Source organism: Rhinolophus ferrumequinum, chromosome 19 (assembly GCF_004115265.2).
Source record: "Rhinolophus ferrumequinum isolate MPI-CBG mRhiFer1 chromosome 19, mRhiFer1_v1.p, whole genome shotgun sequence".
In the NCBI taxonomy this organism is placed as follows: domain Eukaryota; kingdom Metazoa; phylum Chordata; class Mammalia; order Chiroptera; family Rhinolophidae; genus Rhinolophus; species Rhinolophus ferrumequinum.
The window spans coordinates 58,463,214-58,483,297 of NC_046302.1; the positions used below are offsets into that span (position 1 = coordinate 58,463,214).

The 20,084-nt window shown below is 51.7% G+C and overlaps 1 protein-coding gene across 7 annotated transcripts in view; it reads right to left on the bottom strand.

Moving 5' to 3' along the window:
• Positions 1 to 20,084, bottom strand: part of ZNF516 (zinc finger protein 516) — a 113,179-nt gene that overhangs the window by 11,869 nt on the left and 81,226 nt on the right. For 6 of the 7 annotated variants that reach the window (XM_033087167.1, XM_033087164.1, XM_033087162.1 and 3 more), the window contains exons 3-4: positions 5,750 to 7,162; positions 4,415 to 4,492 (exon numbers count right to left, since the gene is read on the bottom strand). In XM_033087167.1, coding sequence (XP_032943058.1) covers positions 4,415 to 4,492; positions 5,750 to 7,162 — 1,491 coding nt within the window. The remainder of the gene's footprint in view (positions 1 to 4,414; positions 4,493 to 5,749; positions 7,163 to 20,084) is intronic. The other variant, XM_033087168.1, reaches the window with a different exon arrangement.

Genomic DNA, 20,084 nt, shown 5'->3' on the forward strand with positions numbered 1-20,084 from the left:
GGAGGAGAGAGGAAAGCATCATTAGCCTGTGTGATGTGTCGTGATGGGCGGCACCTTCAGGCCGTAGGTGACAACTGCCAGCCTTCCTCCAGGCTCTGCTGACAGCCCAGGCACAGGCAGGGCCGCCAGCGAGCATAAATTATAAGGAATTAAAACCGGCTCCCACAACGGCCCACCCCAGCGGTTGTCAGGTGTGCGGGGCTCTGAGCAGCTGGATGCTCGCCCAGCCATCGCGGGCTCTGTCAGCGGCACGTCAGGCACATCGGAAGGACACAGGGCCCAGACCAGGGGCGGGGACGTGGAACCAGCAGGGCTGCGCCTCTGTCACTCACCACGATGCTGGGCCAGAAGCTAGGGGGCTGAGCCATCAACACCCCGCCCACCAGGCCCCTGGCTGTGCGGCCCATGCTGTCCCCGGGGAACCCAAGGGGACAGCTGGGAATGAGGCCCAGCTTCCCACACTGGCCTCACGTTCCCTTCTGACCCTAACTGACGCTCAGCCTTTGTTGGAACAGGGCCGCAGCGCACGCCGACTGGTCTGCCTGCCTTCTCTGTGTCTGGGAGTCTCTCTGAAGAAAAGGCTGCTTTTTCATGGAATGGTAGCCCCACAGACACTTCCCTGAGCCTGACTTCCACAGGTTGGCTCAATGGTAACGCCGCTCACTGGGAAAACAGGGAACAAAAATACGAACTAGAAAACGGCACCGCGGCAGCAACACGATGCTCACTGGGCTGCCTGCCATCCCTGAACCGAAAGTCTGACACTGGAATGCAAAGGGCAGCGAGAGGATGACAGAGGGTCTCAGTCACATTAACTGAAACCGAAGCAAGATGCTGCTCCTTGTCCTCATTCAGAGGCCTCAACAGGCAAAACCAGTATCACACATTCTTACATTACAGACCATGTTCATGGAGATCAAGCAAAGAAAGGCACGAACCACAGGGCAGAGCGCGTCAGAACCGTCACGTGACAAATCATGCCCGTGAGCCTCAGAGAAACTTACGAAGTTGCCCACAAGGTTCTCGATTTCCCACGGCCTCGTTCAGGTACAAAAAGACTAGGACACATTTTAACCGCTCCTCGCCCCCCGTCATGCGTGGGACACCGCTTACTAATGGTGACAGAGTGCCCCATTCACTGCAAAGCATGAAAACCAGGGCTCAGCCAGTAGCTTCAGGGACCGGCCTGTGTGCCTCCTCCTTGGAAGTTTTAACGGAGCAAGTTGGGGGAGGAAAAGCGTAGGAGAGCTGCGCCTACCCATCCCTGCATCCTGGGCCCAAGTGGGGCTGGAGGTTGCTGCGGGTGCCACACGCCCAGTCGGAGCTCTAAGTACACATCTGGTGTGCATGTCTCCACTGTCGGCTCTGTTGAGAGCTAACTAACATGTCTTTCAAGAGCACCATTCCTTCCTCGTATTTTGGTCTAGGAACATCTGAACTTCAAAGCAATTTGTTCCCCACTCCTTTTCATTGTCAGCACACGCCAGCGGGACACCTATGGGGCATTGAGAACCCTGTGCTTGTCTGGGCTTTCCGAACAACAGCCTGACTGCATCTCAACGTAGAGCCTCCCTGTGGATATGCAGAACACCAGTTAGCGATGGTGGCAGATGACACGGCACTGTGCCTAACACACACAATATTCAAAAACTACGTCACTATAATACTTTTCCTAAGTCATGCCTATCCAAGCTAGCAGCAGAAAAAACACAGCACTTTCACTCACCCAGTCTTATTTCCTTGCATTAAGTATACACCAATGCGTATGCACACACACAAGTGCACACACGCACACATGCACACACACAGTTTTCCCATGCATTTTACCATGCCATTTTCTCTTTACTTTTTAAAGAAAGGACCCGTGCCCTTTATGGTCAATAATATTATGCCAAAGCTACTCCAAAATTCTGAGTTAATTAAAAAGGTTGCAAACTTCATTTGAATTGAAGACTACCTGGTGAGCAAACAGCTCTGACACTCTGACCTAGAAACTCAAGGTGTATGTAGAAAGTGGACTCAAAAGTGAGGAAGAGGCCAGGCCAACCTTCCAGAGGCACATCAGACTCTTCTTTGAAAAGATCCTACAAAGAGTCTGAAAAGACTCAAACAAAAGAAGTACAAATCTTTCATCACCGTCGTACTGTGTCCTGGGTATAAGTAATTCTTTGAGTCCCAGTAAGAAAGAACTGATATATTATTCTATCTAGCAGTATCCTATCCTATTACCTTTAATTTTTTATTCTAAAATTCATATTATCACATAATATAGGCTGACTACAAAGTCTGCAAACACAGATGATTTATTATTTTATTACTGCTCTACCAACAAACCATTTATATCATATGCAAATGTTTGCAGACTTGGTAGCCACACTGTCACAGGGTTACAGAAAATGTAGCGCTTTTCAAAGGGTTAATCGGTGAGCCCCTAAGTGAAGCGACAGAGGTCACTTCCACGTGAATCTTTCCTCTTCTGGCAGCGTTTCCAGATTTATTTCTACACAAACATCATTCAGTCAAAACGCATGTCGGGGAAAGGTCCCTGAGAATTGTCTTAACTTCTGAAAAACCTGATGTCTCAGAGGCATCGGCTGACAGCAAAGTCCTCTGTTTGAAAGGAAAACATCCACAGATGACAACACAGAGCCTCACTTCAAGCTCCTATGATGCTATAGACACAATATGTAGCCCTTCCTTTGGGAGAGTCTCTTCCGGTATTTCTGTTCCCAACTGCAAGGTGGTGCAAGGTGGTGCTATAGCAACACGCTGGCTCAGTGACCTGCATGAGAAGGGGTGACCTTCACTCCGCAGATGACACCCCACTACGAGAGAGAGCGAACGCGGCAGACAAAATAAGATCCAAGAAGTGCTGACAGACTCGTAGGGTAAAGTCCAAGAGATTATTTTGAATAGCAGTGAATTAAGTAAGATTCTAGATTCGTGATGCAAAACTCGAGTGTCCAGGTGCTCAGCAAGAACAGGCGCCCAGCAACCCACGGGAAACAAAAACCTCAGTCACAAGACGGTGCAGATCCGTGGCTGCACACGCTTCCTAAAATGCAGTCACAGAACTCTCTCCATGACAAGAAACAAATCCTCCGATCACCTCTCAAACACACAGTCAGACCACATCAAGGCTGCCTCACTTCCCTCCAGATACAACACTTTAAAAGCGTCATAAACCCTCAAAGGAGAAAAGAACCAGTGACGGCCCTGGAGGCCAGGTAGAGATCCATACAGGCAGGAGAGCTTCAGCAGGAGGGCAGCCAGGAAAGGCTCAAGGGACTGTCCTGTGGGAGAACTCGGCTGGTTCTGAATGGCCCCCAAGTTGGCACCAGCAGCCACACGCAAGTCCAGCGGAGGGAACGGCCTCTGGGGAGCGGGTCTCCCCTCATTGAGCCTCGGATCAAACAGTATGGCCTCTGCACAGGCTCGCCAATGCGAGCTTTAATCAAGCTGCCCTCAGTCCCTCCCTAAACGTGGAGACTGTGATCCTGAAACTGCACAGTGGTATAGAGCAGCCAAAAAGTTTAAAGCATTTCCCCCAAGAAATCCTCATCAGTGAACGGAAATACCACAAATGGGGTTAGACCTCACCATATTTCAGTGTGTACACTAGAACCGGAAATATCCAAGAGCACAAATGCTTTATGGACAACTGAGCACTATTCCCTTTTAAAAATAAATATTTAACCTCTCCTTTTAAAAAAAGCCTTAGAACCATTCATTTTTAAAAAAATTTAAAGACAAGGAAAACATCTCAGGCTACTTTGTATTTCAATCTCCATCATGTGAAATTCTCAAAACCTTAGCCTCAAACTGTCTTCTATTTTTTGGGGGGAACTAAAACACAAAAACACGGGCCACAGGGAAGACCAAAGAGCCTTTAAAAGAGGGGGTGATGTCCCCTAGGTGTGAACTAGCAGGTTTAGGTCTGTGTAGTCCGTGCACGTTATAAGGATGTAACCAGCTAAACTCCAGTTTACTGGGTGGGAGCCATTAAAACACAGGTGCAAAATGTCTAGTTCACTCGCTGGAAGGGTGGAATCACAGGGAAGGACTGCACAGACAGGTGACAGTCACCAGGGGCACAGGTGCCGACTGACACTCACCTGTCCTCTCGTGTCTAAAACGTCCTGGCTTTAGAGCTCAAGAAAACCCATTTCTAAAGAACTGAGGCTGGCATCAGATCCAAAAGGCCAACCACTAGACTCTATTCCATTTCCTAGCAAATAATCTGCATGATTAGAAAATATGGCTGCAACTGTAGAACTGCAATCTGAAAAAGTGAGAACACTGGGCTGCATAGTAGCCGCGTTTCACCAGCTACCGAGGGCCGTCTGCCCACATACAGCCCCTGCACAGGACACCTGCGCAGAGAGAAGGGACGAGAACATTAAAGGGGACACACCGGTGCTCACTGCGTCACACGACCACCACGGCATGACGCCCCTCACAGCCTCTGGGCGTCCAGGCTCTCGGCTTCTTTCTGGAAAATTCACAGGAAGTGCTGGCTCTGAGCACGTGCCACAGGACTCAGTGCCCCTCAGCAGAGGGGCAGAGGTCAGCCTCAAGCAAGGACAGCACCGTCTCGGAGCCCGGGACACTGGCGTTTTCTCCTAGTCAAAAACCACCCTCGTTTTCCCCTCTAACGCTGACCCAGAGGCACCGTGTGTCACGCCCAGGTGGCCCAGGCACCTGTGGATCTGGGCAAGTGCCCAAGTCACAGGAAAATACCAGGAACTTAGTAAGAGACCGGCGCTGTGTGCCCGGACACCACACATGGTAGACTTTAGGTGCTCTCTGCTGACACGACATCCCCTGAACCCTGAACCTGTCCCGCAAAGTGCTTCCAGCTTCCTGGACTCTGAGGGACTGGACTCAAAGGTCACTGTGAACGGTGAGCTGCTTGAAGAAGGCACAGGTGCGTGCTGTCCAATTCTGTCCAAAGCCGGTTAGGACCGCTCACGCAGTGAAGGCAGACTACGCGCCGTGGGGCTTTCGTTTGTACGGGGTTTTAACGGGAAACACTCAGATTTCCCAGTGTGCTGGATGTTAAGTGACAGCGACCGTCAACTTACGGTCAAGGGCGTGGTCAGTGGAGGTGTGGAAACTGCTGGCAATGCCTCATTATTACTATTAGTTATCAATACTGCGGTAGTGGCAGGAAAGGAAGACTATGATTTAAGGTATATTTTTTCCAGAATCTTAGCACAAGTCAATTCCCCAAACTTTATATGGTACATTCATAGTCTGCAAAGCTTTGCTTACTAAGGGTGGCATACTGGTATTTTTTAAACTATATTTGTATGTATAAAAAAGAAAAACAGTAATCACTTCGAATGAACATGCCTTGTCTTTTTGAGAGACTAGGGACAATAAGCATGTACAGATCCTGTTTAAAATGACCAAGAAAATGAAGTGCCATCAAAGCTGCTGCTCCCGTCAGATGTCAGTGTGCCAGGGATGGAGCTGCATTCGTACAGGAGCGTCACCAGGGGAGCAGCCCTGAGGCCACAGGGCCAGGTGCCCGAGGACAGCAGGTGGAACTTGCCAGCAGCAGAATTAGGGGGAAACCGAGCTGGGGCGGGCAGGGTGACACCGACCGCTCTGGTCTGCCCTGGGACCACAGGTGAGGCACGGACCTCCTGAGGACAGGCTCCTGAGGGAGGGAGCCCAGTGAGGACGGCGGTGCCACGGTGCCCATGGCACCCACGCGGGCGGGCAGGCGGCCCGCACGGCTTACCTCTATGCTCCAGTGCAGGGCCGTTGGCACCCCAGCTCTGGTAGAGAGTAGCAAGGTCCTTGGGAATGTACGTCTTAAAGATACTGAGTACGTCCAGAGGCTTCTCGGGGCCCTCAGGTGTGGGTTCCTGCTTGACGGCCTGCAGGACAGATGGGGACTGCAGGGCAGCGTTCCCTCTGGAGCCCTGGCCGGCCTTGGTGGGGGGCTCTCGGGGAGGTAGAGCGGGGCCCCCGTCGCCTTTCACATGAGGCTGACCCTGAGGCTGAGGGCTGAATTTGGCTTTCAGTGGTTCCGGGGCACTGTGCTTATTTGGGGGGCCAAGGCTGGCCCCCGCCGGGGGCATGATATACTTGTCCCCCAGCCTGCTGGGGACTGGGGGCTGGGAGCCCGCTCGGGCGATGACCGTGGGCGTGGGGGTGGCACTTCTGCTGGACCCGCTGCCACCCGCTGTGGGTCCCGGTCTGCAGCCGGCCTCCTGCTTGGGCCTCGGCGGGGGCAGCTGGGCCAGGGCTCCCGGCTGCTCCGGGCCCTGGCTGTGTTTGGTCTGCCGAGGCCCCTCAGAACCGGCTGCCCAGAGCACACAGGGGCCCCCAGGATGGCCCTCCCTGCTCTTAGGTGTGCCAGTGGCCTTGGTCGTCCCACCCAGGGGCGAGGAAGTGCCTTTGAGCCCCGGTGCCCCTCCCGGCACCTGGGTGCGCGTGAACCGAGCGATAGGCAGAGGCTGGCACTCTTTGCCCCCGAGGGCGGGTGGGGGGCCCGTGCGTCCACTCCGGACAAGGAAAACCAAGTTGTTTCTGATGCTTTTATAGCCATTGGGCGGGATCCACGGTGGGGCCACAGAGCTGCAGCTGACCCGGTGCCAGATGCGCTCGTGCATCCACAAGACCTCAGGGTAGTAGGTCTCATGGCTGCAGTAAGGACACGGGTGGACGGCCAGTGCCGCCTGCAACGAGGACGCCAGCTCCCGGTGGCCGCGGTCATCCCGGGTCGACCGCTCACTGAGGTCCAGCGGGGTCAGTTCTGGGGCCGGCGCCCTTTTCCCCCCCCCAGAACGCTCCCTGTTGTGCAGGTCACATGGCTTCTCCTTCCGGGATGACAACTGTAGATCTGCTCTTTCCGGAAACGTCTGATCCGAATGCAAGGGGAAGTCTGCCGTGTCCCTGGGGCCGGGGACCTCCTGCCTGGGGTGGAACGCTGGCATCTTCAAATCCATAGAAAATCTGGGCTGCTCCGGCCTCTTGCAGCTCTGTCTGCCGCCGTCTCCGAGTAGGGACACACAGGCCGTGGTGTCTGCCCTGGGCCCAGCGCTGTCTTTTCCTGATGGGTTATTTCCAAGGGTGTGACTTTGGTCTCCATTGGAGAGCTCAGTCGGGGCTATGTCTTCGGAAAAGCAGCAGCGGTGTGGCTTTCCCCCTGGAGGATCAAATGTAAAACGTGAAGTTACCATTTCTCATCAGAACAGAACAGGGAACAGAACCCGGCACCGTGGCACGCACGCGGAGAGACATGTCCGCCTCTGAACTCACAGCGACTCTGAGGGGTCTGCTGGCGACAAAGCTCTGTGAAGAGCTGGTCAAACTGAAGGGTAACTGTGGTATTTTGGGTGGGGCTTCTTTTTCCAATGGATGAAAATGACTCGAGTGACTGCAGGGAGAATGAATCGGCTGCGTGTCTAGTTCCCTGCAGCTGCACAATCCCTAGTGAACAGAGGGTGACGGGTTCTCCCTAACACCAGGAAAGACTTCTTTGCAACAGCAGAAGGCTTCCCCTGACTTCAGAGAACCTCCTAAATTCAGGCACACCTGGGGCCCCTCTGGAGTTCCACAATCACCCCTGACCACGTTAAGGTCAGGAGGCGCAGAGAAGCTGACACGTGGTCCGCGGTCACACAAGGCAGGGCCAGAAACAGCTTACTGCGCCCAAGGGACCCCCGGCTGCCTCAGAAACCACCACCGATCAACTTGGCCTGATCCCCAAAGGGCCCCTATGACTCACTCTCAAAAGGTCCAACATTCAAGTCCAAAACCTGGACACCAAAAGTTTCCCTCGGAGGCGTTAGAGGAAAGGGGTGAATCAAGCCAGTCATCCCCACCCTTCCAGGCAGGATGCCCGAGAGAAACAGGGTACCTCTGAAGGGTCCTGCCGGAGGGCTTGTGCGAGAGAGATGGCCTGGGCACACAGAGTGCCTGCCCCCGGAGGGCTCGGGCTGAGGAGGGCCTCGTCTCTTCCCAGATGGATGCCACGTGCTGGTAAGACCACTGCCCGCCCGTGGGCTGTGCCCCTGACCTTCTCAGCCAAGGTTGTAAAGCCTCTGCAAAGTCAGACTAGACACAGCCAAGGGGGTTCAACAGGACCTAAGAAAAATTCCTGAGTTTGCACTGAGAGCCTTGAGTTATTTAAACCTAGAAGTCAAAATTCAGAAGGTGTACAAATGTCTCTGGGTCTCTTAAACCTTCCTCATCGATACACCCTGGAAAGAGGGCTGTCTTGTCCCGGCTGTGCCACTGAGGGATGAACAGAACGTGACGTGTTCTCTTGTGAGAAGGCCCAATACTGCTGGCTTTGAAATAAGATTTCTTTGGGAGATTTTAACATTCCCATGGAATGTCGGTATCTGTGTACCCAGAATGCTCTTTAAATACTTTCCAAATCTATTTTTCGCACTAAGACTCGGGAATCCCCGTCTATTCTGACGGGACCCTCAGGAACCCGCCAATCACACGAGGGAGTGCAGACAGAGGCTCGTTTCCAATTAGCAGGCAGGTAGTGAGCCTGGGCCCACTACCAAGCAGGGCCAGTATGCAGTGGTCAGCAGAATGGTGAGAAGATAAGGCAGGGGAGAAATACACTTTCCGACTCCTGCCGGCTCCAAAGCTAACATTGACGTGCAGTCAGGTCCACTCATCTGTCTCCAGCGGTGGCTGGTCTCCCTCAGAAGGCCCCGCTAGGGAACAGGCGTGTCACCTGCGACTGGAGGGGAATGACTTGGACGTTGATTAATTCAGTCTGACGCTCGCTATGTGAAATTCACTTTTAAATTTTCATAGAGAGCAGCATCCGGGGCTAGGGGACTGGTGTTTCCTGTACTAAAGGAATGTGGATTTGGGAAAACACAAGCCAAAGGCTGTTAGTGGAGCAGGGCCTGTGCAACCTGACACTGCACGTCCGTGGGGTTTGCGAAGCATCTGCCAAAGCCCCAAAGCGCCGCGTGCTCCCAAGGACTTTCAGACACCACAGCAGAAGAGCCAGTGCCTCTGACTAGACGCGGAGTAAGAAACTGAAAGCAAATGACATCACACCAAGTTATCCAGTCATCGTGGGCCGGGGGCAGGGCTGTTATCTGAGGAAACTGGGAAAAGACCGTGCTGTTTTCCAGTGTCCTTCTCACTCGGGGAGGACAGTTAACAAGGGGGCAGGCACATGGATAATTTCGACCAAATGAGGGTAACAGGAGGGCAGCTGAGGTGCTTCTTCAAACCAGGCAGCCTGCGGTCATGACCCCTGGAGCTTTCTAAGGGCTTCAACTTCAAAAGCAGACTCTAGCTCAACAGAGAAGCACCGGCGCCTGCCCTCTGCTCCCCGCACCGCCGCTGAGCGGCCCCTGGAATAAACCTGCTAAGTAAGGGGACCGCACAGCACTGCCACCTACCACTGTGACACTGTTGCAGGCCCAGCCAGGTCAGGCAGGCCAAGATGACTTCCAACCCCTGCACCCCCACCCCACTCCCCAGTGGCCCCGGAGGGTGCAGGACTCCGTTGTCTGGTCTGCTTCTCTGGTGCCACTTCCGATTCTATTCACGAGGGCACTGCATGTGCAGGGTGGACCTTCCCAAAGAATGAAGGTCCACTACCTCCACCATCACAAAACGGGCCTGGCCCCACACTGTCCCCACGACCAGCAGCCCTCACTTCACCAGGGACCCCAGCCACCAGCCACTATTCCGCCAGTTCTCACGAGTCACCATGCTCAGTGAACACACGGCCCCCTTAGAAGCAACGTGCACAAAACACTTACACGAGGAAAAAGAGCTAAGAGTTTCAAGCATGGCGTTACATGCTTTAGGTAGATAAATGAACATGATCGTGACCAGGAGGCTAAGAGCGGCACGGAGGTGAGGACACAGGCTCAGACAGCAGCACGTCGCGGCAGGTACACGGAGCGCAGCTCTGCCGTCCGCCACCCCTGGGTGCTGTAGCAGGCGGAGCGCCTGTGGGACCCCACTGTCCCCAGGAAGCATGCAGGGCGTTTGTGTGATGCCACACACAAGTGCATCACATGTGCAACACACCAGAGGAAACGCTGCCACACACATGTGCACACATGTGTACACATGCACACACGTGTGCAGTCATCTTCCCATGGCCTGCTCTCTCCTCAGCCCAGCTGGTCACACCCATCACCCACAGACACTTTCCATTCCTCCATTTCTTTCTAAATAGTACCTTCCCAGATGTGGTTTTAAAACTCCAGCACTGAACGGACCCACATCCCAAGTCTGGGATTGCCGGGCTCACCTTGCACACACTCACACGCACACACACACACACACACACACACACACACACACACACCACGACCTCTGGAACATGAGTGCAGCGACCAAGGGCCCTTCAGAGAAAAAAAACACTCCCCTTTCATTTTTTCTTTTATTATTTTTTATTGTGGTAAAACGAACATAACAAAAAACGTGTTAGCCATTGTCAGTGCTCCCTCCGCTTGCATGGCTGCTCTGGGCTTCGCTGTGCAGGCTGGATTTCATCTTTATACCCATTTGGAAAGGAGTATATTCTTAGTGCATATTAGGGCCCCTTCTCTTTTCCCCGCTCATGGAAAACACACACGCGGAAAGCAGGCCTGTGCACTGTGGTCCCCATGAGAGATCCACCAGTGCCCAGGAAACGACAGCCGGGAGCCAGCACACCTGGTCCTGTCCCAGCTCGACTAGGGGTCCGGCACAGAGCTCGGGCACTGGGCTCTCCTCCTCGGTGGCTCACAGGAAGGGAGGTGGCATTTGCAGAGGGCCGAGGACTCCCTGAGAGACGCGTGTCCTCCCCTCCGTGCTCTCAGCTTCCGTTTCTGCAAAACGGGCCCTCGGATGGTTAACTCTCTGCCTGCAACGCTGCTTCTCACATCCCCTGAACGAGGCCCCTTTAGTGTCTGGCTTCCCTTCCTAAGTGTCTCCCTATTTCTGCCCCCTTCATTCTGCTTCATAAAGGTCATGGCGGTATTTACTTGCATGAGTAAAGGATACAATGTATTAATCCCATAAATGTACAGGATTCTCCTGTCACCCAGACTCTCCGGGTTGCTGGGAGCACTGGGACGTCCTGTCCAGAGATCAGGCTCTACCAAGGGTTGGTGACACACAGGGCACGGGGTGACACCAGGGCAGCATTGCTGTGGTAACACTGGATTCTGCATGATTGCTGGAGCTGTGGACCCTTTTGCCATCAAGTCAGTAATGCCACACTTTGAGTTCTTAGAAAGAGGGGGCTCTCCCCGACTCAGTGGGGACTGAGAAGTGAATCAGACAGGAAACTGCAAACACTGCATTCACACTGACATCACCGATAGAAGTTCAGGAGGACAAGATAAATGGGGGTGTGGAGGGGGGCTCCATCTTAAAGGTTAAGAGAAGGCAAACGTTCAAAGCTATTAAAATTATACAGGGAAGAAAGCGTGCGAGTGAGAGTCAGTGAGAGTCTTTAAAAAGCAAAGTCAGGGCGGCTGCCTGAGTTCTACGGCGACGCGGGAGCAGTTTCCTCCTCTGACCCCAACAACGGGGAGAGAGAGCATCACGGTGAAGTGGCCCTTTGGGATTTCTCCACTCGTGTTCACTGAAATTTCCTTTCTGACGGATAAACTAAGAGAGCCCAACACTTTAATATTTTTCAGTGTTAGTCTACAACCAACACTTTCCCCCACATGTGATACTTTACTTATGTAGTTAAGCATCTTAAATATTTTATTACACAATTCTGGCAACCACAACTCAGTTGCACAAAATACCCAGATTCTCCCCACACCCTCTTTCCACAGGACAGAGGAGGAGGAGACGGGGAGGATGAATGGACCCTGGGACTCAGATTCTCAAGGGACCCACCTCCCCGGCTACCTGCTGGACCCACTGCCCCACCCCTCCCAGCCTGCTCCCCAGGGAACCCATTTGGCCTGCGGTCCTGATTCTAGACCTTGGACCTGGGTGAGAACAGCTAGGGACCCAGAGGAGACACACAAGACCCGCCAGCATCCCTTCACCTCAGCCCAGCAAGCGCAGATCAAATGCATTTGTAAATAAATGTCCTTTTCTTCCAGGCCGACTAGGGACTACAGAATATGGAGGGACGCGGCTCGTGTGCACGCCTCACCCAAGGGCAGTGTGGCACACCTGTGCACTGGCTCTTACATACCTCACCTCACTTGGCACCGCCGAACATGCATGCCACTGAAATCACACCGAACGGCAAAGCAAGCGGTGTGTAGAAATGTTAACACCGATATAACATATTTTTCAACTGACCAGAGAAAGCCTGTCTTGGCATTCTGGTTTATAAAATAGGAATAGTTTCAAAATATTTATCCCAGGTTTAGGGCAAAAAAAACAAGGGCACCATGAAAGCTTCTCATTGTACAACATGGTTTTTCCTTCATTGACAAGCTTAGTACACTGGTCAGTCAGGGGACATCCTGACCATCTCGGGGACAAGTGGGAACATGGCTGGGCTTAGAACACGGAGGAGAACTGGGGGCCAGGACCCCAGGGACGAGCGTCCTGTGGGTGCTACAGGCTGTCCTCCCACAGCCCCATCCCCAGTTTTCACTGTGACCTAGAGGAAGAAACGGGACTGGACGAGCTTAGAAGACCCAGGACTGACACTCAGCTAAAAGGGAAGGCCAAAATCTTCACCGAAAGATTCCAACATGGAACAACACTCAAAACCAACAAGATAAGGAAACACCGGAACGGGACGGTCTGGTTTTAGAGCTGTGCTATGAAAAAGACCACAAGCACAGTGGCAGTTGCCTTCTCTAGGGTTTTACGTCAAGCGACATCACCCTTAGCCACTGCCAGGGCCCAAGGGCACAGACCAGAGCACAGACAGCTATGGAGCCCAGCCTAGGCTCTGAGACACACATTAGGGAGACACAAGGTGAGTGGCTGCATGTCCAGCACAGGCCTACGGGCGGACATTTCTGGAAACCAAGTCATACGAAGAGTGACTGCAGGACCTTGGACTGTTCCTCCTAAAACAGGGCTGGTGGTTGGACTGCTGCAAACCTTGACATTCACTCAGTACAGAGTGAACGAACGAACGAACGAGTGAATGAGTGAACTAGTTCATAGAGGGTAGCATTCTGGCGCACACTAGAATCATCTAGTTAGAACACGAACCATCACTATTAAGAAATTCCCTAGGTCGGTGCCTGGACCATGAGCCAGACTTTGGGGGAAAGGCCCACGCTTCCATCTTCTTCTAAGAAACCTCTGGGCGACTCTAATGGTGGCCAAGCTCAGGAGTGTCGGGGTCACTGCAGGACGAGTCATTGGGAGTCACTGAGAATGGGTTTTCGGAGGCCGATGCGAAGGCAGGGCTGCCGGAGAACCCGCGAGCCCTCTCACTGAGAGGTGCCGGGAAACTGAAGCCAGCCCCAGGGACCAGGGCCCGCCCGTGCACGTGGCTGCCTGGGTCCTCTGCAGTCCTTCCGCTCCGAGGTTCTCGGAGCTGTGCACAGAGGGACCGCCCAGCTGCTACCAGCAGCCAGCCCAAGTGCCCACTGTCCCCAGTTCCTCCCGCTGTCATCAGCGCCAGAGGCTCTTTCCTGTCGGAGTCACTGTGCCTTACTGGATACTGCAGGCATGTTGGAGTGATGGAAGGGGGACACTTTTGTTAAAGAAATGCTTTGTCATTGCTTAACTTATAACTTTAAAAACAGCAACTTATTATTCCACTCTGCAGAGCGCTTCTGCAGCCATCACCCACCTCTCCTGGCGTGTGCAGGGGGGCTGGCCTCCGGTCTGTCAAACATTAAAGAAGGAAAGAAACTTTTCCTAATGCAACACACCAAGCCCAAAACCATGACTCCTGCTCTTACTGTGGGTCTTCCCCCGGTGACCAAACACCCTCAGGAGGTCCTTTATCTAAACCTGTGGTCACCACAAGCAACTCTGTGGCCGGTGTACACAGGATGTTTAGTACAGGTTGACTTCTCGCTGTCAGCAGATTTTTGACCAGTCTCCCCAGTTCCTCACCTGAGACAGCTCAGTTGTGAACACAGGTGATGGATTCTGATATGAACACAAGCAACTCTTATTATTATCAGCTACAAATGTCTATAGTGGAGTCAGAGGAAACGGAGGTTGGTTTTTTGGTGCCGTGGTGGGAACGACACAGGTGTTGGTCCTCACCTTTAATGAGGACTCGACCTCACTCACTAACCCAGCCTGAGCCATGCTGCGCCCTCTGCACGCGTGACCAGCCTCCTGCACCTCATCCAGGAGGCAAATGCTATAATCTCCATTTTACAGAGAAGGAAACCAAGGCAGAAAGCAGGCTACCCAAGGCCTCGGGCTGGGAGGTGGTGGGCCCGACCCCACACGTCTGTGGTAGCCCACCCCTCGCTGTCCACAGCCTTACACACACCTGCTGCATCCACCGCTGGGAGGCCCAGGGCCCCAAGGAGGGGCCTTGCGGACGGAGGGAAAAGGCTGGCGGGGTTCACGGGGTAGCGTCTTGGAACTGAAGATTCTTCTACTAACACGTGTAACCATGAGAATCACATGTTCTGGATAATTCCTTAGGGAGTCACTTTCAGGAGGCTGAAATTAGGGCACTTGTCCCCAACCATAACTCATATCGGAATCACCTGGGAAATCTTTACACCTGTAGGCGCCTAGGCCACCTCCAGACCTACAGGGCTGCGTTAAAGAACATACACTGAGGGAGATGGCCGTGGGTGGCCCGATGGTCAGGGGAGGCCGGACATGAAGGTGTCAGCGTGTCCACTCTGGCCTCAGCCCCGTGCCCCCGGGGAGCCACACTTGAGTGAGCCTGTAGGCCATGATCCAGCAGACAGACCAGGAGGGCACAGGATTGGGCTGCAGCCCAGTGTGGCCGAACAGAAAACGCCAAAGGAGTGACCGTGTAAACAGTGTCCCACAGCTCAGCCCCGGCTCTCAGCTCTCAGATGTACGCACCTGAACTGCCACCAAAAAGAATTCTGTTCCAACGCAGAAAGTCAGCTGAGGACTCAGACATGACAGCTCTCTACAGAGACCCAGCAACAAGAGTGACGTTAACCCTTTGTTCTCTGTCCCCATGAACATGAGGTTGGACAGAAAAGGAAAGAGGGAGGGACGTACACGATAAAGAACTCTAGTTTCCAGATGAGATGAAAACGGTGGGACAAGTGGGCCGTGTCACCACAATGATCGCAGGTTCCGAATCACTCAGCAACACACAAGGCTCTGCAGTGGGCAAACAGGGCTGTTCACCCAGGATGTGGCGTGCACAGGTTATAAAGATGCTCCAGGTAACAGAAGTAACACTCACCGGGGAGGAAGTGAAGCAGAGCTGAAGGAAACCTCGGAGCAGGTGACAAGGTAGAGGAGGAGACCACTGATCGGTGCACGACCATTGCCAACCGCCAGGCTTCCCGTCACACTGAACTATGGGTCATGAGCGGGGACGAGAACCACGCTGCAGGTGCACAGATTTCAAGCTTCACCCCTCCCTTTTAAAGTCTTCTGCTCTCACTAAACCTGTGAACAAGCATCTGCTCAAACGAGGCATGGCAGGAATACTTTACAAATTTTGGAACAATGTCACTGGAAAATCCTGCATGACACGTTCTTAAGATGTAATGGAACAAATGCCAACGTGACACCCGCTCTGGGACGTCCGCTCTGCTCAGGCGTGCGCACGAACAGCACCCTGGCTTCCGGCCCACCACGGGCCTCTGGGTTGGCTGTCCCCTGACACACTGCCCCCAGACGTCAGAGCTCCGCCACGCAGGAAGGAGCCACCCCTGCCACCCCTGCGAAAGTAGCACGCCGCACGCACGCCCCTGGCCTTGGCTCCTGCACGTCCCTTCCTTGGCGTGTGTACATGTCATTGTCCCCCTCTCCCCAATGGATCTGAGCTCCAAGAAGGCAAACCATATTTCAGTCACTGCTTAGCGCCAGCACTGGCACATTGGGCATGTGGCAGAAGGGACACCATCATGTGCTGACGAAAGGGGTGGAATAAGTCACTTCCTGTCCAAGACGGCTGTGTGAGGCGACGGTGTGCACGCCAGCGGCGTGAAAGGACCAGCACAGTAGGAGTTAATTCAGCGAGAACTCCCAAGAGCCTGCAGCAGCCAAGAGTCAAAGGCGGGCACGCGGCCCCAGGGGCGTAAGGGGCGAACCACTAAGCCAGTGACCAGTCTGGTCGTGGGTCCCTTTGAGTGGGTCCTAGGAACACAGCACGTCTAGTGCAAGGCAGCTTCCCGAGGTGGGGTGGACATCAGGAACCCAGGCTCCCCGGCGGCCTGTTCGCTCTCTGCGGGATGCCGTCCTGCGTTCCTCACACCTGACAGTGCCAAGGTGACCCACCTTGGGAATTCTTTGCTCCACAAGTGAAATCGGACACCTGCTTGGGATTCATGAAAAAAGGTCTGGCTGGGACAATGCCTTCTGTCTGGTTTTTGCAAAAAAATTAAGACTGCCTATTACTAAGGCCTTCTGTCTGCGGCCAAGTTCCCACAGATCCGAGAACTGAACTCTGATTTGTGTCACGGCCACAGTGTAACTCAGGCTGTCTTTGCCGAGAACTCCCAGTGTCATCAGCTGGGCCATGAAACGGCAAGCTGATAACCAATGAAATCAGGACTTGCTCCGTGAAGGCAAACTACGGAACTCACCGCCACCCCACTCTCGTGTCCCCGTAGACCGTGTCTACAAAAAAGATAAACGAGATTTTGTAACGGTTGTTTCAATGTGGAGTGAATCTGGAAAAGAAAAGCACTATTTAATCTTTCGTTTCCCGGTTCAGAAAGGGGCACGCCGACACGAGCACGTGTACGGTGATGTGTGAGACGGGAATGCGCTCAGACCCACAGGGGTCTGTCGGTCTGTATCGCAGTGTCTCGGGGGATGTGGGATGGGCCGCTCTTTTCACACGTGGCCCTGTTGAGAAGATGCTGGACAATCAGGTGCCATGAAGCCCTGGTTGCTGTTTCCTATAACTGAACCAGATTTGGGTTGAGTGCACTTAAGGCAAAGCAGTAAATCTCACGTGTGCAGCAAGTTTCCAGAACTTTCCAGACTGGACCCCAGATGACTTCGGGTCATACAATTCTAAAAGAGGAGCTTCTCTCCAAAATAGGATGCATAAGCACGTGACTGCCCTGCCACCTCCTGGGCCCGGATGTCTGAGACAGGGGACCTCACCGCCCCCACCGGTGTGCTGGGCAAGGCTGCCGCTGACGCAGGAAGACACATTTTGCCCCAAGGCCCTCCCGAGCAGAAGGCCAACCGGGCACAGCCTGAGGGGAGCTTCCATTAGCACCCCCACCCCCTCACTTCAAATCCTGACATAGTATTTCTAGTGATGACCTCAAATGACAGCCAGTCTGGGGCTGGCAGCAGACCTCACGTTCAGGTGCATGGTTCTCCAGCCCCACCAGCTGTAGCTGTGAGATGGCCAGCATGTCCCTCCCAACTGTCCCCTTTATTAAAAAGATCCACCAAACTCCGTCTATACAAGTGTTTGGGGGGAGTGGGTATAAAGTAGCCCAAAGCCAAATTATACTAGCGGACTGCTACAATGTCCCCCCTCCAACGACTGCAGGAATTCCCGTAACAGGAACTACTCTATTAAAAAGATCTTTGAGATTTCAGCAGTTAATTCTATTGCTTGTGAATTTCTAGTCACTTTTGTAACAAATATTACAGCCAGCACAGTCTTGATGTGACAGCAAGAACACGGCAGTTTTTAAATATGTTTCTTAGAAGATCCTTCCTTTATCTTTTTTTTCCCACCTGTTTTAAAAAAGAATGACTGGGAAACCAAAAAGGATGCAGGGCAGAATAAAGGTCCGATGTTTTTGAGAGAAATGAGAACAACAGACATGATTTAGTTGAAATTTGGGAGTTACTAAGATAATTGAAATGCAAGAAATTAAGACAGAGAAGCAGGCCAGGTGTCTGGGAAAGTCCCTGGAAAGACACTTCAGCTGAAGAATCTCAGAAACGAAACGAAACGACTGAGATGTGGGGAAGAGCTATCGTCCACTCACAATGAGATGCAGGAGCATTATTATCAGAAGATGTTTGGGATATGAAGTAGAAAATACTTAAGAAAAAGTTTGGGCTACAATACCCACAGGGCTTTTCACTTAACAAACCAGATTTAAGCTTTCTGTGAAAGAAAAGAAATGCTGAAAAACACTGCCACGGGCTGGTTTAATCTGGAAGCTCTCCTTCTGGAAATATAAAGGAAGAACAGCCAAAGACAGACTTAGCATCCGTGTGCTTATGCAGAGGCCACCAGGAGCCTGTGCCCCAGGGACCTACTTCAGGGGCTGGTGACAGAGGAGGCTTCCAACAAACAAGAAGGTCCTGGGATTCCCAGGACCAGAAGCACCACAGCTACTGAGGTGCAGGTAAGGACAGGGCTCGCTCCTCTCCTCACAAAAGGGCAGCTTCGTTTTCCACAGGGACTAATAAGGCAGTGCCTCTAATAGCCCAGTATCTGTCAAGGACGGTTCAGGCCTACGGTCAGAAAAGTTTCTTTTGAAGAAGTGCTTTAAAGCTCTTTCACTTATTATGCATGCAATGTGAGCTACAAAAATAGTAAGAAGAAAGTCTTAAGTGAAAAGGAAACTGTCTTTTAAAGCTCTCTGACTTACATAATGATATGGGGGGGGCAAAAAATGTACACATTTTAAGAGATGTTTTCTATGTATTACTTTTCAAAGTTGAATTGTATTACAGTAGCAATGTGTAGTATGACATTCACACAAAAGATGGTGTTAATCAAATGAATGCCAGCATCAGTCATTGCATTACGACGTTAATACACTTTTTTTCCTTTCTTAAAATGTGTATTCATTTCTTTTGTCACCCTCTATATATAATACTATAGGGAATACATACACTGTGAACTATAAAAATTATAAAAATAAAAAAGTCTAAATGATAAGGAAACAATGTGTGACAACTGAATAGTCATATTTTAACATTTTTATAAATAAACATATATTTTATTCCCTAAGGTTTTCTGTAGGATTGAATACAGTTTACAAGTTTTCATTTTAAATAATTAATGTATTAATATAACTTGCAAAACTGTAACTTATTTACATTAATACAAAAATGTATCAGTATCTTAGCACCTTGGAAGCCATGCTTTGATTTCTCAAGAAAAACAGGTCGAAATTAAATACAGCATTTCTGACTAACCAAAGTAACCACATTACACAAGAAAATCTAATGCTTAGAATCTTGGAAAGAATTTTCTCAAAAGCTTTCGTAGCCGGTGAGTACAAAATCAACTTTTTAAAGGTTAATCAAATATCTCCAGGTCCACCCACAGCTGTCAGTTACTAAACAGTAGTCTGTCCCACCATAAAACAAAATCACATTCCAGAAACCTAGGGTTTACTAACTGCTTCCTCATTGACTAGACCATAAAAACACGTCACTAGGGTTGCTGTGGTTGTTTTGTTTTAATCTAATTCATGCTGAAGTGAAAGAATTCAAGTCTATTTTCAATGTCACTGGACATTTCGTACGCTTTCCTTGTCCTCCAACATCTAATAGCAAACTATGACTTGTCTGTTTGAAAAAAAAAAAGAAATGCAAGGAAACGTAAAAAGAAAAATGGTTAAACAAAACTTCACAGACATGCTCTTCATGAACATTTCCATTTCGCACAGGTAAAAAGAAAGTAAATGAAACCTTACAAGGAGAATCCAAGTAAGTGTTGCAAAGAGCGACTTAGAGAGTTGACGAGGTCGCCAAGGAGGCGTGCAGTATGGAAGAGGGCTGGGAGCTGAGCAGAAATGCTCTGTCCATCCCGCTCCGCTCGTCCTGCTTCCTTCCAGAGAGGAGGCCAGGATGAAGCGTTAGGAACAGGGCTCTTCACCGAAGCCGCCCGGGGTTTCTTCTTCCACACGATGTGTCTGAAGAGATCAGGAGCAGAGTGAGGCTTTGGGAGACAAGGAGCCCCGAACCCCCAGCAAAGCCATGATTTCTACCAGCACGCCTGTGGTTTCAAAGTTTTTCAATTCTGTGTATTTACAAGGAAATTATAAGGATCCGTTTTTTAAAAAATCAAGAGAATGGACTGG